Source organism: Mobula hypostoma, chromosome 4, assembly GCF_963921235.1.
Source record: "Mobula hypostoma chromosome 4, sMobHyp1.1, whole genome shotgun sequence".
Lineage (NCBI taxonomy): Eukaryota > Metazoa > Chordata > Chondrichthyes > Myliobatiformes > Myliobatidae > Mobula > Mobula hypostoma.
In genome coordinates this window covers 147312535-147327133 of record NC_086100.1, presented here as the reverse complement: position 1 = coordinate 147327133, position 14599 = coordinate 147312535, and the positions used below count along the sequence as shown (strand labels likewise).

Genomic DNA, 14599 nt, shown 5'->3' with positions numbered 1-14599 from the left:
CGTAATCTCTACCATGTGTATAGATAATTTGAAAATTACAGCTTTATTTTCAGATGTTTTCAACTGTGAACAATCAGTATTAATTGTCTTCTGCTTCAATTTGCAAATACTACTACTACTAATAATAATAATAAGTATTATGATACAAAAGGACAATTCACATGGCAACATGTAAACATTTATTGATGCAGGCTTTAATTGTTCCTAGGTTTTTCAATTAAATCTTATTCAAAAATACTAAAGCTTTCATATTCAGAAGATATTAAACTACGTGGGTACCAGATTGGAAAAAATGCTAATTTCCAACTCTTAAAGTAGAATGCAAGATAAATCTGTTCCGGACTAGGATTATGACCGAGATCAACTATCTCACCTCTGCCATTTTCTCATGCATGACATCTAGCTGGGAACCCAAATCTTGGGAATGCTGTTTCTGTCGACTAAGTTCAGTCCTGTCAGCAAAGTGGAAGAAAGAATGAAGTACTTAATTTGGGATTTACTTACCTCAGAAGTTAATATTCCCAACATGAGCAGACTACAATTTAGGGTTGAGATGAATATTGCCTCAGTACTTCAAAAGAGTTGAATATAATCAGACAAAAGAAATATGGAATGCTGAATTTCAGCATATGCAATTCATCAACAAAATTTGGATTTACTTTATTTTACCCAAGATTAGAGGCCACCAGTTTTCTGAGAATGTAAAACTCAAGAGAGGTGTTCAAATATTTTTTGAACAGTTTCATACAGTAATGGAAATTATGTTTTCCAATACAGTCCCATTGTAAAAATTCAATGATTTCTAAACTCAATGCAGGCTCAATTTAGGAGAGTATTTGGAGAAAGAAACATGTGTGTGAGTTCTACTTAGAGGCAAAATCTGAGCTGGTAGTTACTCAAATTCACATTTGGTAAATCCTTTGACTGCATGCAACAAAATCTCTCAGAGGCTGGCAGGGGCCAGTTGTTGTGCAACATTATGGTCATACACTAAGCAAAATCATAATTGGACTTGGTTACAAAATAATTAATATTATTGAGTTCAAACAATGCAAAAGATCATTCGTAAGCTTTTAGAAAAAACACAATGGAAAGACATGTTAGTAAAGTGGGTAGATAGCAAATCTAGTTCAAAGCAATATGCAGAAAATTTGGGAAAGGAAAATCAGAATGAACTGAAAAATAAAATTGTACAATCAGAAAGACATGATTTTTTTGTATAAAAGTGAAAGTGTTGATGCCAAGGCTACTTTACAAATGATTTAAAGTTTTGTATGTAAGGGGATAGCACTTAGGTAAACAAGAAAACAGAATCATAGAAATATTATAGCAGAGGAGACAGCTATTATTGGCATCAAACCCATCTTGTTTCATGTAATCAGTTACATGTGGTAACTTAAAACTCAAATGAATTTTGCCCTTTGTAAAATTTTCATAAACTGAGTTAAAGTGATGTATCAGCTGGTCTAGCAGCATTGCTGGGATGAAAGGAATCATCAGCGATCCCCAAAAGTCAACATTTCTTTTCCTCCCACAGATGCTGCTGGACCTGCTGAGTTCTCTTGCAGACTGCTTGTTGCCCCAAGTTCTTGCAGTCTCTTGCATCTCTCTTTATGGTAACACGTCCAGTTTTAACATCATTAAAGTAAACTAATTTGTACCCTCTCCTCTTAATCCTTAAAGACCTAACACAGTAGAATTTACTCACTTCAGATTGTTTTGTTTAACTTCAAAGGCTTCAGTTAGTTTCCTCGCTTCATCTCTCCACCGACTTGTTGCTTTCTGCTGCGCTGCTAATAAGCGTTTCAGTTCAGTGTTTGAATTCCGATTAGTCTCCTCTAGTTCCTGTAGCTGAATTTCAAATCCACGTTCCTTCACAGAGCATTCATGTTCTAAAGTTGCTACCTACATGAAACAAAACTTGTGGAGTGTCAAAAAGCTTTGAACAAATTCATTTTGTATGTTGATACATTTTAAAATTTTAAAGGTCTAAGGGTAAGTGTAGGTACATGGGAGAATTGGGAGAATATGTGACAGGCAAAAACTGGCTGACAAGTGGGATTGCTTTGTGAGCCAACACAGGTTCTACAGACAAGTCTCTGAGTTGAATTGGACAAAAGCTCTATATTTTCCATATTTCTTTGTTATAAAGAAATAAGGAAAATATAGAGCTTTTGCCCAATTCAACTCAGAGACTGGATTTCACACTAACAGCAATTTGTCATACCATGATCACATCTGTGTATTCAAAAATATTTCAATCAAGACCAACAGCAAAGAATTTAGACAGGCTCTCAATGATGGGTGGCAAGCAGATGGAATATTAATTACTGGTGAAAATTTTGGCAAACATAAATTTGCTATACACCTTAGCCATTCAAGATTCTTTCTCCCTCTCCACCACCACATTACTGGTACACAGGCAGAAACTAAACTTCATCTCATCTCTTTTTTTTAAATGAAAGATGTTAGCTGATTGTATAAAGAAACAAAAGATGCATGAATTATTAAATAATTTGCAAGCTTACAAGCACATAAAAATGCATATGCCTATTTGAATATATGGTAAAGACTTTTCAATTTTGTGTTCTTCTGCCTTAATTATGTTATTCTATGATATCCGTTATTCTAATACAAATGTGGCTCCCCCCCCATTTTTTCTTTTATGTAAGCAACTCTATACATTAGCCCAGTTGAAGCTTCCCAAGTTTAGATATTTCTAGACTAATCTGTGTGCCTTTAGTACTTCAAAATAGAGTGCCTATAAAAAGTATTCACCCTCAGAAGTTTTCATGTTTATCGTTTTACAACATTGAACCATAGTGGATTTAATTCGGCTTTGTTGACACAGATCAACAGAAAAAGACTTTTTGGGTCAAAGTGAAAACAGATCTTTACAAAGTGATCTAAATTAATTACAAATATAAAACACAAAATAATTGATTGCACAAGTATTCACCCTCTTCAAGTCAGTATTTAGTAGATGTACCTTAGGCAGCAATTATAGCCTTGAGTTTGTGAGGATAAGTCTCTATCAGCTTTGCACATCTGGACACTTCAATTTTTCCTCATTCTAACTTACAAAACTGCTCAAGCTCTGTCAGATTGTATGGTGAACTGCCCTTTCCAAGTTTGGCCACAACATTCTCAATTGGATTGAGATCTGAACTCTGACTTAGCCACTCCAGGTCATTAACTTCTTTGTTTCTAAGCCATTCCTGCGTAGCTCTGGCTTTACACTTGGAGTCTTGCTGGAAAACAAACCTCCCAAATTGCAGTTCTCTTGCAGACTTTCTTCCAGGATTTCCCTGTATTTTGGTGCATTCATTTTACCCTCTATTTTCACAAGCCTCCCAGGGCCCGCTGTAGTGAAGCAACCCCAAAGCATGATGCAGCTACCACCATGCTTCACGATACAGATGGTGTGTTTTAGATGATGTGCAGTATTTGGCTTACACCATGCACAGCGTTCAGTCCGATGGCCAATAAGCTCAATTTTGGTTTCATTAGACCATAGAACCTTCTTCAGCTGACTTCAGTGTCTCCCACATGCCTTCCGGAAAATTCTAGCTGAGATTCCATGTGAGTTTTTTTTCCCCAACAGTGGCTCTCTCTTTGCCATTCTTCCATAAAGCTGTGACTGGTGAATCACCTGGTCAACAGTTGTTGTATGTGCAGTCTCTCCCATCTCAGCCACTGAAGCTTGTAACTCCTCCAGAGTTGTCATAGGTCTCTTGGTGGCCTCCCTCATTAGTTCCCTTCTTGCATGGTCACTCAGTTTTTGAACACAGCCTGCTCTAGGCAGATTTACAGCAGTGCCATGTTCCTTCCATTTCTTGATGATCGACTTAACTGTACTCCAAGGGATATTCAATGACTTGAAAATTTTCTTGTATTGATCTCCTGACCTGTACTTTCAATAACCTTTTCGTGGAGTTGCTTGGAGTGTTCTTGTGTCTTCATGGTGTAGTTTTCGCCAAGATACTGACTCACCAGTAGTTGGATTTTCCAGATACAGGTGTATTTTTACTATAATCAGTTGAAACATCTTGACTGTACACAGGTCTCCAAAAACAGATCTCTACCTAACTATTACGTGACTTCTAAAACCAATTAGCTGCACTGATCAAAAAGGTGCAACAGCGCCTTTATTTCCTGCGGAGCATGAAGAAAACTCACCTCTGTCCCAGGATACTGACGGACTTTTACCACTGTACCATTGAGAGCATACTCACCAACTGCATCTCAGTGTGGTATGGCAATTGTCCCATATCGGACCGCAAAGCACTCCAGCGTGTGGTGAAAACTGTCCAGCGGATTATCGGCACCCAATTGCCCACCATTGAGAACATCTACTATAAACACTGCCTGGGCAGGGTGAAAAGCATTATCAGGGATGCATCTCACCCTAAGCATGGAGTTTTTACTCTGCTCCCATCCGGTAGGCACTACAGGAGCCTCCACTCCCGCACCAGCAGGCACAGGAAGAGCTTCTTCCCTGAGGTTGTGACACTGCTGAACCTCTCATCACAGAGCTAAGCAGTATTGCATTCGTATTGTACTGTGTCAGTACTTTTATATTTGTGTGCTGTAACACTTCTTTATTCGCAGTTATTTTGTAAATAACACCATTCTTTGCATTTCTGGTCAGATGCTAAATGCATTTCATTGGCTTTGTATCCGTACTCAGAACAATGACAATAAAGCTGAATCTAATCTAATCTAGTGATGATTTGGTGTGTCATTTTAAAAGAGGGTGAATATTTAAGCAATCAATTATTTTGAGTTTTATATTTGTAATAATTTAGATCACTTTGTAGAGATCTGTTTTTACTTTGACACAAAAAGTCTTTTTCTGTTGATCTGTGTCAAAAGCCAAATTAAATCCACTGTGATTTAATGTTGTAAAACAATAAAACATGAAGACTTCCGGGGTGTGGGGGGGGGGTGCGGTGAACAATTTTTATAGGCACTGTAGTTCACTTTCAAATGAAGAATGCTCCAAAGAGCATCCTCCATTTTCAATTCTCCCCTATTATTAATACACCAGCTAATTTCCATGGAACACAATTTTAGTTATGTACATTGGTTTCGATTTGAACAATTCAAAACTCAGCTTCGTGTCCAGCTTACACCCATGTCCTTGAATCTTGATGATCTTGGAATGGTTATCTAATTTTGTTTACATGGTGCAATGGTATTTTCTACCATTCACTGGTCTGGTATCCCAAGGTCATGATCCAATCAAATTTCTGATCAACGATCAAATCATGGAAGCTGAGAAATTTTAAATTCCGGTAATTAAATAAAATCCAGATTAAAAAAAAACATTAATCTTTGTGACAGTAGCTATGAAATTACTGGATAAATGCCCATGAGAGAATGAAGTCTATCACTTTTAGCTGGCTGGTCTATTCTATACACAACTCCCCATTTATCAATATAGTTGACACAGCCTTAGAGTAGGGGTAATTAAATGTCAGGATTACTTGGTATATCTAAACCTAAAGGAATTCAAGTCAGATTTCCTTACCCCGATGTTCAAAGCATGTGGTTGTTCAGCTAAGAACTGAGCAATAGGGAGATCATCATCTCCAGCTCGTCTCTAACACTTGGTCAATCAACATTTCATCTAATTTGCTACATTGTACTAAAATACAAGTCCTATACATTTTCCCCAATATCTAGTGAAGGATCTACATATAGATTTGACCCTTCACCACCTAAAACATTTTTTGTGTCCTTTTCACTTACCTGTTTTTTCGCTTTCCTTTGAATGTCCAGACTAACTTTCTTCAATTCTTCCATTTCTTTACGAAGTTGCTCATTTTCTCTCTGCAGCCTCAACCGTTCTTCACTGACTGTATCACAATCTCCACGAATATTTTCCAGACTGCTCTGCAGTTTCTGGGCCATTTCTTTGCAGCGAAACATCTCTTCCTCATGACTATAAAGTGAGCACAACTAGGTAGAATATTCTTTTCATCTCACTGAGGCACGACAGTAATTTTTCATTTACTGTTCCAACTGTAATAGCCTATCTCATCCGAACAATTTGGCTTTAGTCTATATCATTTAGCAGGCTGTGTACTTTACTTGAAAACTAGCTATGACATTGGAGAAACCACTTACAATTCTGGCATTTTGTACATGTAACAACTACCTAGAGTGGAAGTCGGTTTCTAAATGTTATTGAAGATTTTCTGAAATATTCAATCTTGCATAGAGCATGTAACCATGACGACAAATTTCAAAACAATTAAGTCAACTAAGAACAAGTGCAAACACACATGAAATGCTGGAACTCAGCAAATCGGGCAGCATACATGGAAATGAATAAACAGGTGACGTTTCTGGCCAAGCCCCCTTAACAGGAATGGAAGGAGAAAGATGGCAGAATAATGTGGGGGGTAGGGGAAGGAGGACAAGCTAGAAAGTGATAGGTGAAAACGGGGTGGGGGGGGGAAAATAAATGAAGGAAGTTGGCAGGTGATAAGACTTTATAAAAATAGTCGCAGACAAGTGTGTCCACACAAAATCATTCAGAGTCTTCCTCAACCAGAACTTGTGGATGAACCATTAGATCCTCAATCTGCTGAGGGCAAGATCAGAGGCATTCAAGTCTGGCGACCATTAAAGTTACAAGAGGTCCAGGTACGATCTCTTGAAAGCCATCTCACGGGTGAAGTGACGATTCCCGACTGAACTTGAATCAATGAAGGATACTCGACAGCTGCAGCAGGGCTTGAATGCTATCAACTCTTACAAAGTGAAATCAAGAGACATAGGTGACAACAAGGCTTTGCTTCCAGGTGAGCTCAGTAGTTTCTATGCTCGCTTTGACTGTCAAACAACGGAGGGTGGAGCTTAGGATGTTGGCTTCTAAAGGCAACTCCTTTGCTTGCATCTTCAGAAACAGCTCTATTTCTATCTTTAATATCTTTATTTTTCCTTTTCAGGGTTCTTTTGAAGACCCTGACCTGGAGTTACAGACTGATTTTGGTTCTTTGCAGGAATGGGACCTGCTCTCAGGGCCTCATGACTGGTTGCTTTTTGATATGCCAAGGATGCGGCCTGAAAGACTAGCGCGCCTTTAGGGTGCCTGATTTTTGTGGCTCTGGAGGCGGGCGGATTCGAGGTCGGTGCTGTCACACAAAACTGGTGCATTGTGGGAGTACACGGAAAATTGAAAGCAGCGAGCTGGCTGCATGCCCAGAGACCTGAGATCTTTGAGCAGAGTTCGGAAAAAGTAATGTAACAGACTTTTAACACCATAAGTTAGCGAGTTATTTTGCTATGTCTCCCCTCTCACTGTGAAATGAGGACACCACTTTTTCCCTTATTAGGGAGAGAGAGAGCCTGTGGTATGTCGAATTACCGGGTGAACAAGTAGTCTTTGTGTACTGCAAGTCTGTGTCTTTACTGATGCTTTGCTGCACACTTGAGCGCTCAGTGGAGGGTGCAGATGCTTTTTTGCTGGAAGGGGGGTCATTGCTTTGCTGCTGTTTATGCGTGGGTGGGGGAGCTGAGGGGGCTTCGGGGTTCTAACATTTAACTGTCATTCATTCTTTGGGGCACTCCTCTGTTTTCATAGATGTTTGCAAAGTAAAAGAATTTCAGGATGTATATTGTATACATTTCTCTGGCATTAAATGTACCTACCCTATTGAAAACATACAGGAACCATCACAAACTCCCACAGCCTGCAATGAATCTGTGATTTCAGTCTCTAAGGCTGACATGAGAGCATCCTTCAGGAGGGTGAACCAATGAAAACATCAGGTCCAGTTGGAATACCTGGCTAAGTACTGAAGAACTGTGCTCATCAACTGGCTGCAGTACTTACTGAGATCTTTAACCCCTCGATTGGCAGTCTAAGGCATCCACCTGCTTCAAGCAAGCCTCAATTTTACTGGTTCCTCAGAAGAACATGGTAACCTGTTTCAAATACTATCATCCAGTAGCATTTACATCCATGGTGATGAAATGTTTTATCAACAACCTCTCAAAACACATCAACTCCTGTCTGAGAAGTAAGTTGGACCTTCTGGCACAACAGGTCCACAGCAGATGCCCTTTCATTGGTTTTTCACTCAACAAGATGAATGCCTTAACCACTTGGCCATGTGCCTAGAACATAAGACTGAAACTGAAAATCTGCCATAACAACAACCTCTTAATGTCAGGATGAGCAAGGAGCTGATTATTGAGTACAGGAGGAGGAAACTGGAGGTCCAGGAGCCAGACCTCATCAGGGGATCAGAGGTGGAGAAGATCAGCAACTTTGAATTCCTCAGTGTTATCAATTCCAGAGGACCTGTACTGGGCCCAGCACACAAGCACATCAGCAACTCTACTTCCTTCGCAGTTTGAGAAGAGTTGGCATGACATCTAAAACTTCTGACAAACTTCTATAGACGTGTGGTGGAGAGTATATTGAGTGGTTGCATCACAGCCCGGCATGGAAACACCAATACCTTTCAATGAAAAATCCTACAAGTAGTGGATACGGTCCAGTCAATTTCGGGTAAACCCCCACCCCCTCCCCACCATCGAGCACATATACATGGAATGTTGTGGCAGGAAAGCAGCATCTATCATCAGGACTCTCCCACTACCAAGTCATGCCCTCTTCCAACTGTTGCCATCAGGAAGGTGGTACAGGAGCCTCAGGGCTCATATGACCAGGTATAGGAACAGTAATTGCTTCTCAACCAGTAGATGACCCTAACAAATTTGCAGGTGAAATGCTCCTTACTTGGAAAGAAAGTTCGGGGCCCTGATTAGAGGTGAGGGAGGATGTAAATGGACTGGTGTAGCACTTCTGCCAGATGGAGGAGGTTGGTGGTGGAGGGGAATTGATCAGGTAAACTGTCAAGAATGTAGTGGAGAGCTTTAATGCCTTCATGGTAGGGGATAGAAGCATATGGGGACTGGACATCCCTGGTGAAAAAGGTGGCAATCAGGGCCAGAGAATTGAAAGTTGTTGAGGAGATTGAGAAGATGTAAAGTATCGTAGACATAGGTGGGACTGAACCAAGGGGAATAAAATGGAGTCAAGGTATGTGGACATGTGTTCAGTGGGGCAAGAGCAGGCAGAAACAATGCGCCATTCCAACTAAACACGCTATGAATATCAATTCAAATAGCTCAATACTATACAGGCACTGTGACAAAATAAAGAAAACCAAAAATACAAGTGCTGGAAATTTGAAATAAAAATAAATAAATTTGAACATGTTGTAAATACATAGCTGGTCAGGCAGCACCTACAGAAGGAGAAACAGTGGAAATGTTTCAGATTGAAGACACTTCATTAGAACTCTTTGCCACTCTAACAATCAGCTTTCAACCTGAAATATTACCAATTATTTCTCTTTTCAATTAAGCATGATATGTTGCATGCTTCAAACATTTTGTTTTTATAATTGGATGGATGGCAGGGAGAGATGTTAAAATCTTGTTTAGCTTTGCTATTTATTAGGGAGCTATAACAAGCCTGACATTGGATGGTGACATGAGTAACAAGTGCATTTAAAATAGAACGGAATATATTAAATAAATGAAATCAAACTCAAAGAGGAAGAAACTCTTGTTTAGGTAAATTGTATCCATACATTTAAAAATAATTAGGAAAACATCACTACACCTAATTATTATCTATTTCAAAAAGGCAAAATGTCAGGGAACTGGTGGATATTCCTTCTCCTGAACTGATTTTCTCCCTCACCCTTTCCATTCTCATTCATCTAATTCCACTTACATTTCATTCAGATGTAATGATATCAGATCTTCATCACACTCTCTCAACCTGTACCACCACTGTGTTGCTCAGTCCACCCTACCACAGGTATTTTCGTTTTTCTTTCCTTTCCTTCCCCTCTCTGTAATTTAAAGCATTTTTAGGTCTTTTTAGTTCTGATCTACAGACAATCTAAAATAGTTAGATTATCTCTTTCTCCAAATCTCTGGCATTTTCTGTTCTAATTTCATTATTTCCAGCATCAGCATTGTGTTAATTTCTTCTGGCCTCTATATGGAAAGGCAGGTTTAGGTAATGGTTCTAAGATATTCTCAATTATGTCATGATGAGGCACGAGAATAACTAAATCCAAGCAAGTCCTTGTTATCCAAGGCTGCTTATGCCATAGCAGCTTTAACAGGGCATTGACAAAGATTAAAAAGCTCTCAGAAATGCTGCTGGGATATTCTCATGCAATGCCAATTCACTGTTAATGCTACCACTTTACATTTTGAAATTGGTAAACAAATATCACAGACTTGAGGAACACAATGCTGGAAGACAAGAAAACAAAACAAACACTGTAACATAGTCCTTACTTCATCTCAAGTTTTCTAATTTTATTTTGAGCTGCTTGTAGACTAATCTGGAGGTAATCTTTTGAACGTTCTGCATTCAAACATCGTTGGTGTAGTTCATCAATTTTTCTGCGATCTTCTTCATTGTTGGCACCATTTCGATATATCTGAAACAGAGCTTTTGACGTTAGAGTTTCAATCAGCTGTTAAACAGGATTTTAAAAGAGAGAGAGAAGACTCAAAATGAATATGTTAAGTGGTTAAGATAAAAAGGTGTTTAAATGTCAGTACTGATTGTCAATTACTTGGGCATAATCATTATTTAAGAAAACTATTCAGTTATATTTCAGATACATTCAACATTCTATAAGAGAAAGCTAAAAACAGCAAATAAGCATCTGCATTCAGAGAATGAAAGTTACTAGGCCAGATTTTGCTGAAATGCTACATTGAATCTTCTGTCTGCATACAGAATGCACATCTTGCGTACAGCCTTCCTGGACACACTGAACTCTCACTTCCAAAACTCTACTTAACATTTTGACAGGCAGCAAGTATCCTACGTCTTGGCAGCTGCAAAAACTGTCTTTAAGTATACCCAAGTAACTCATGGCATTGAGATCAATTAGAAATATGGTAATTATTACACATTATATAAACAAATAACATTTATCTTCCAAGTTAACCAGCCTTCTAATTTACATTGTATTACAATTCCTTATCTGTCACTAGGTCAGTGTCTTGGAATTTTCCTACTTAACCCTCTTGAAGGAACTCAGAAGCACTCCAACCCCTTTCACAGAAAGCAGCCATAAACATAGCTCTGCCAACATTGACCACATCACCCACCCACAAAACAAATAACTACAGGGTAGGCTTTGTTTAAAGAATTCTTACTTCTGAATGTTCTGGTTTTTAGTCATTCTTGTATGACTTGCTGGTTTTAATTTCTCAGCATGTAACTCTAAACTACAATAATTTAATTTTCTGATATCTTAGAATCAATTTATAAAATAACAAAAGTGCTTTTCATTCACTCTTTAGCACACTCCAACCATGAAAATTCCATAGGTTATATTTATACTCTATATATGTAAGAACTTAACGATGTCCATGGCAAGTTTAATGCATTCTCTATTAATTCCTGAGCATCCAAAAATATGGGCTTTTGACTAGCTTTAAACAAACTTACATGACTTCATTGGAAATTTGCTTGAAAGAAATTGGATGTGGTACTTTCTATTTATACAGTACATGAATAAATTCTAACTAGATGGGTGAAAACAAGAAATTAAAATTGTGGATACAGCACATTAAGTCTGAGAAGGTAGCACAAAACTAGTCTGTAGTCATTCAAATATAAAAGCTGATACATGGACACTCTGTTCCTTGCTTTTTTAAAGTTTTAAATGTTGGCATTATTGGTAAAATAAATAACAATGAAGACTTTCATAGCTTCTGAAGCCTAGCAGCACACTTATACTTTATATTCTGTAGAAGACAAGAGAACTGATTTTTAAGATGTAATGTTGTGCAACTTATGAGAGAAAAAACACCCAACTTATTTATTGTCATTCCATTTCTTACAATTACCACACTAATTATTCAAGCCTCAAGTGTTTTACTGCTTAAGTCAAATTTTCATGCTCACAGTTTACAAAACAAGATCAGTCAAGCAGGTGGGCAGCATAGAAGAATGCTAAGGGACAAAAAGAATTGGCAAAGGTATTTTGTATGAAAATGCAGAACTAAAGAGATTAAAGGCTAACTGTAAGAAATCTCATAGTAATTATGGCACATGCTGATCAAGCTGTGGCCGGCAGCCAGACATCTTAAAACAAGAGCTAGAAATCCATAAAATAATAGTTTAAAGAGTCATGGTCTTCACTCAAAACTGTAAGACAATCACTGATACTGAATTGTTTTACTATTTTTTTTAAAAGAGTGTCACTTGGCCTGATGTTGCTTACTCTCTGGTTCTCTGCCCAAGTGTCAATGTGCCTCACCAATCACTGGTATTTTTTTCTACCTCCAGTCCATTCACAATATGTAACACAACAGATTGAAAGCAATTGGCCCGAAATGTTGGCTTTATTTTGCTCTCCATAGTTCCATAGAGACTGCCTGACCCATCATTGCTAGCGTTTTCTGTTTCATCTCAAATATCTGAACTATTTACCTGATCTTATCCAAATGGGAGAAATATAACAATGTCAGTTAAAATAGTTAGACCAGGTATCCAGAGGCTTCGCTCATTACAGCCGGGGACTTTAACCAGGCCAACCTCAGAAAGGCGCTGCCAAAGTTATACCAACATGTCTCCTGCCCCACTAGAGGCCCGAATATACTTGACCACTGCTACACAGCAGTCAAGGATGCCTACCGTTCCGTCCCACGACCTCACTTCCGAAAACCGGACCATCAGGCCGTACTCCTCCTAGCTTACAAACAGAAAATGAAGCGGGAGGTCACGGTGTCAAAAGTAGTGTCGCGTTGGACGGAGGAAACGGATGAGGTCCTCCGTGACTGCTTTGAATCGGTGGACTGGTTAGTATTCAAGGACTCGGCAGCTAACCTCGATGAGTATGCCTCAGCTGTCACAGACTTTATTTGGAAATGCAGGGAGGACTGTGTGTCTCACAAGACGATCCGGATATTCCCTAACTGGAAACCTTGGATGAATTATGAGGTCAAGTCCCTTTTAAAGGCTAGAGCTGTGGCTTTTAGGTCCAGGGATAGCAGTCGCTACACGGAATCCAGGCGTGAACTCCGGAAAGCCATTAAGGGCGCCAAGAGGCAATATCGAGCCAAGTTGGAAGCCCAGGCTAACCAAAGGGATGCCAGTAGACTATGGCAGGGTCTAAATGAGATCATTGGGCACAAAGAAAAGGCTGGGAATATCAATAACTGTGGCGCCTCTCTTCCTGATGAACTTAATGTATTCTACGCAAGATTCGAACAGAACAGGAGCGTCCTGCTCCCTCCGGATGAACTGGACCTGGTGGCATCGAGATTCATTGTCACCGAGCAGGGCGTGAGAAGGGTCCCTGAAGATTAATCCAAGGAAGGCGACCAGCCCAGATGGCATCCCGGAAGGGGTTCTCCGGGCCTGTGCAAGCGAGCTAGCTGGAGTGTTTGCTGACATCTTCAACTGCTCCTTGCTTCAGTCTAAGATCCCCTCGTGTTTTAAGAAGGCAATGATAATCCCAGTGCTGAAGAAGAGCAAAGTGGCATGCCTGAATGACTATCGACCTGTGGCTCTGACATCAATTGCTATGAGGTGCTTCGAGAGATTGGTTATGGCACACATCAACCACAGCCTACCGGTCAACCTCGATGCTTTGCAATTCACCTACCGGAGCAACAGGTCAATGGCAGATGCCATCTCTTTGGCCCTACATTCCTCCTTAGAACACCTGGAGAATAAAGACACATACGTAAGGCTCCTTTTCATTGACTACAGCTCTGCCTTTAATACCATCATTCCAAATAAACTGATTCCTAAGCTCCGGAACCTGGGCCTTAGCACTCAGATCTGCAGCTGGATTTTCAACTTCCTCACAGACAGGACCCAGGCTGTAAAAATAGGGGACAAGCTCTCCTCTACAATCACTCTGAGCACCGGTGCCCCACTTGGCTGTGTACTCAGCCCCCTGCTGTACTCACTGTAAACCCATGATTGTGTAGCCAAGCTTCCATCAAACTCATGGGGGTTTGCTGATGACACAACAATTGTAGGCCGTATCTCGGGTAATGATGAGTTTGAGTACAGAGAGGAAATTAAGAACCTGGTGGCATGGTGCAAAGACAATAACCTATCCCTCAACATCAGCAAGACGAAGGAATTGGTTGTTGACTTCAGAAGGAGTAGCGGACTGCACGACCCCATTTACATCAGTGGTGCGCAAGTGAAACAGGTCAAAAGCTTTAAGTTCCTCAGGGTCAATGTCACAAATGACCTGACTTGGTCCAACCAAACAGAGTTCACGGCCAAGAAGACCCACCAGCGCCTTTACTTCCTGAGAAAACGAAAGGTATTTGGCCTGTCCTCTAAAACCCTCACTAATTTTTATAGATGCACCGTAGAAAGCATTCTTCTAGGGTGCATCTCAACCTGGTATGGAAGTTGTCCGGTCCAAGACCGAAAGAAGCTGCAGAAGATTGTGAACACGGCGCAGCACATCACACAAACCAATCTTCTGTCCGTGGACTCACTTTACATCACACGCTGTCGGAGCAGTGCTGCTAGGATAATTAAGGACACAACCCACCCAGCCAA

General features: G+C 39.9%; 1 protein-coding gene across 3 annotated transcripts in view; it reads right to left on the bottom strand.

Annotated features, from left to right (window-relative positions):
- The window catches only part of sclt1 (sodium channel and clathrin linker 1), an 88493-nt gene that overhangs the window by 17236 nt on the left and 56658 nt on the right, over window positions 1–14599 (bottom strand). For 2 of the 3 annotated variants that reach the window (XM_063046664.1, XM_063046665.1), the window contains exons 18-20: window positions 10342–10487; window positions 5755–5947; window positions 1709–1905 (exon numbers count right to left, since the gene is read on the bottom strand). In XM_063046664.1, coding sequence (XP_062902734.1) covers window positions 1709–1905; window positions 5755–5947; window positions 10342–10487 — 536 coding nt within the window. Of the gene's footprint in view, window positions 1–373; window positions 453–1708; window positions 1906–5754; window positions 5948–10341; window positions 10488–14599 lie in introns of all 3 variants that reach the window. The other variant, XM_063046663.1, reaches the window with a different exon arrangement.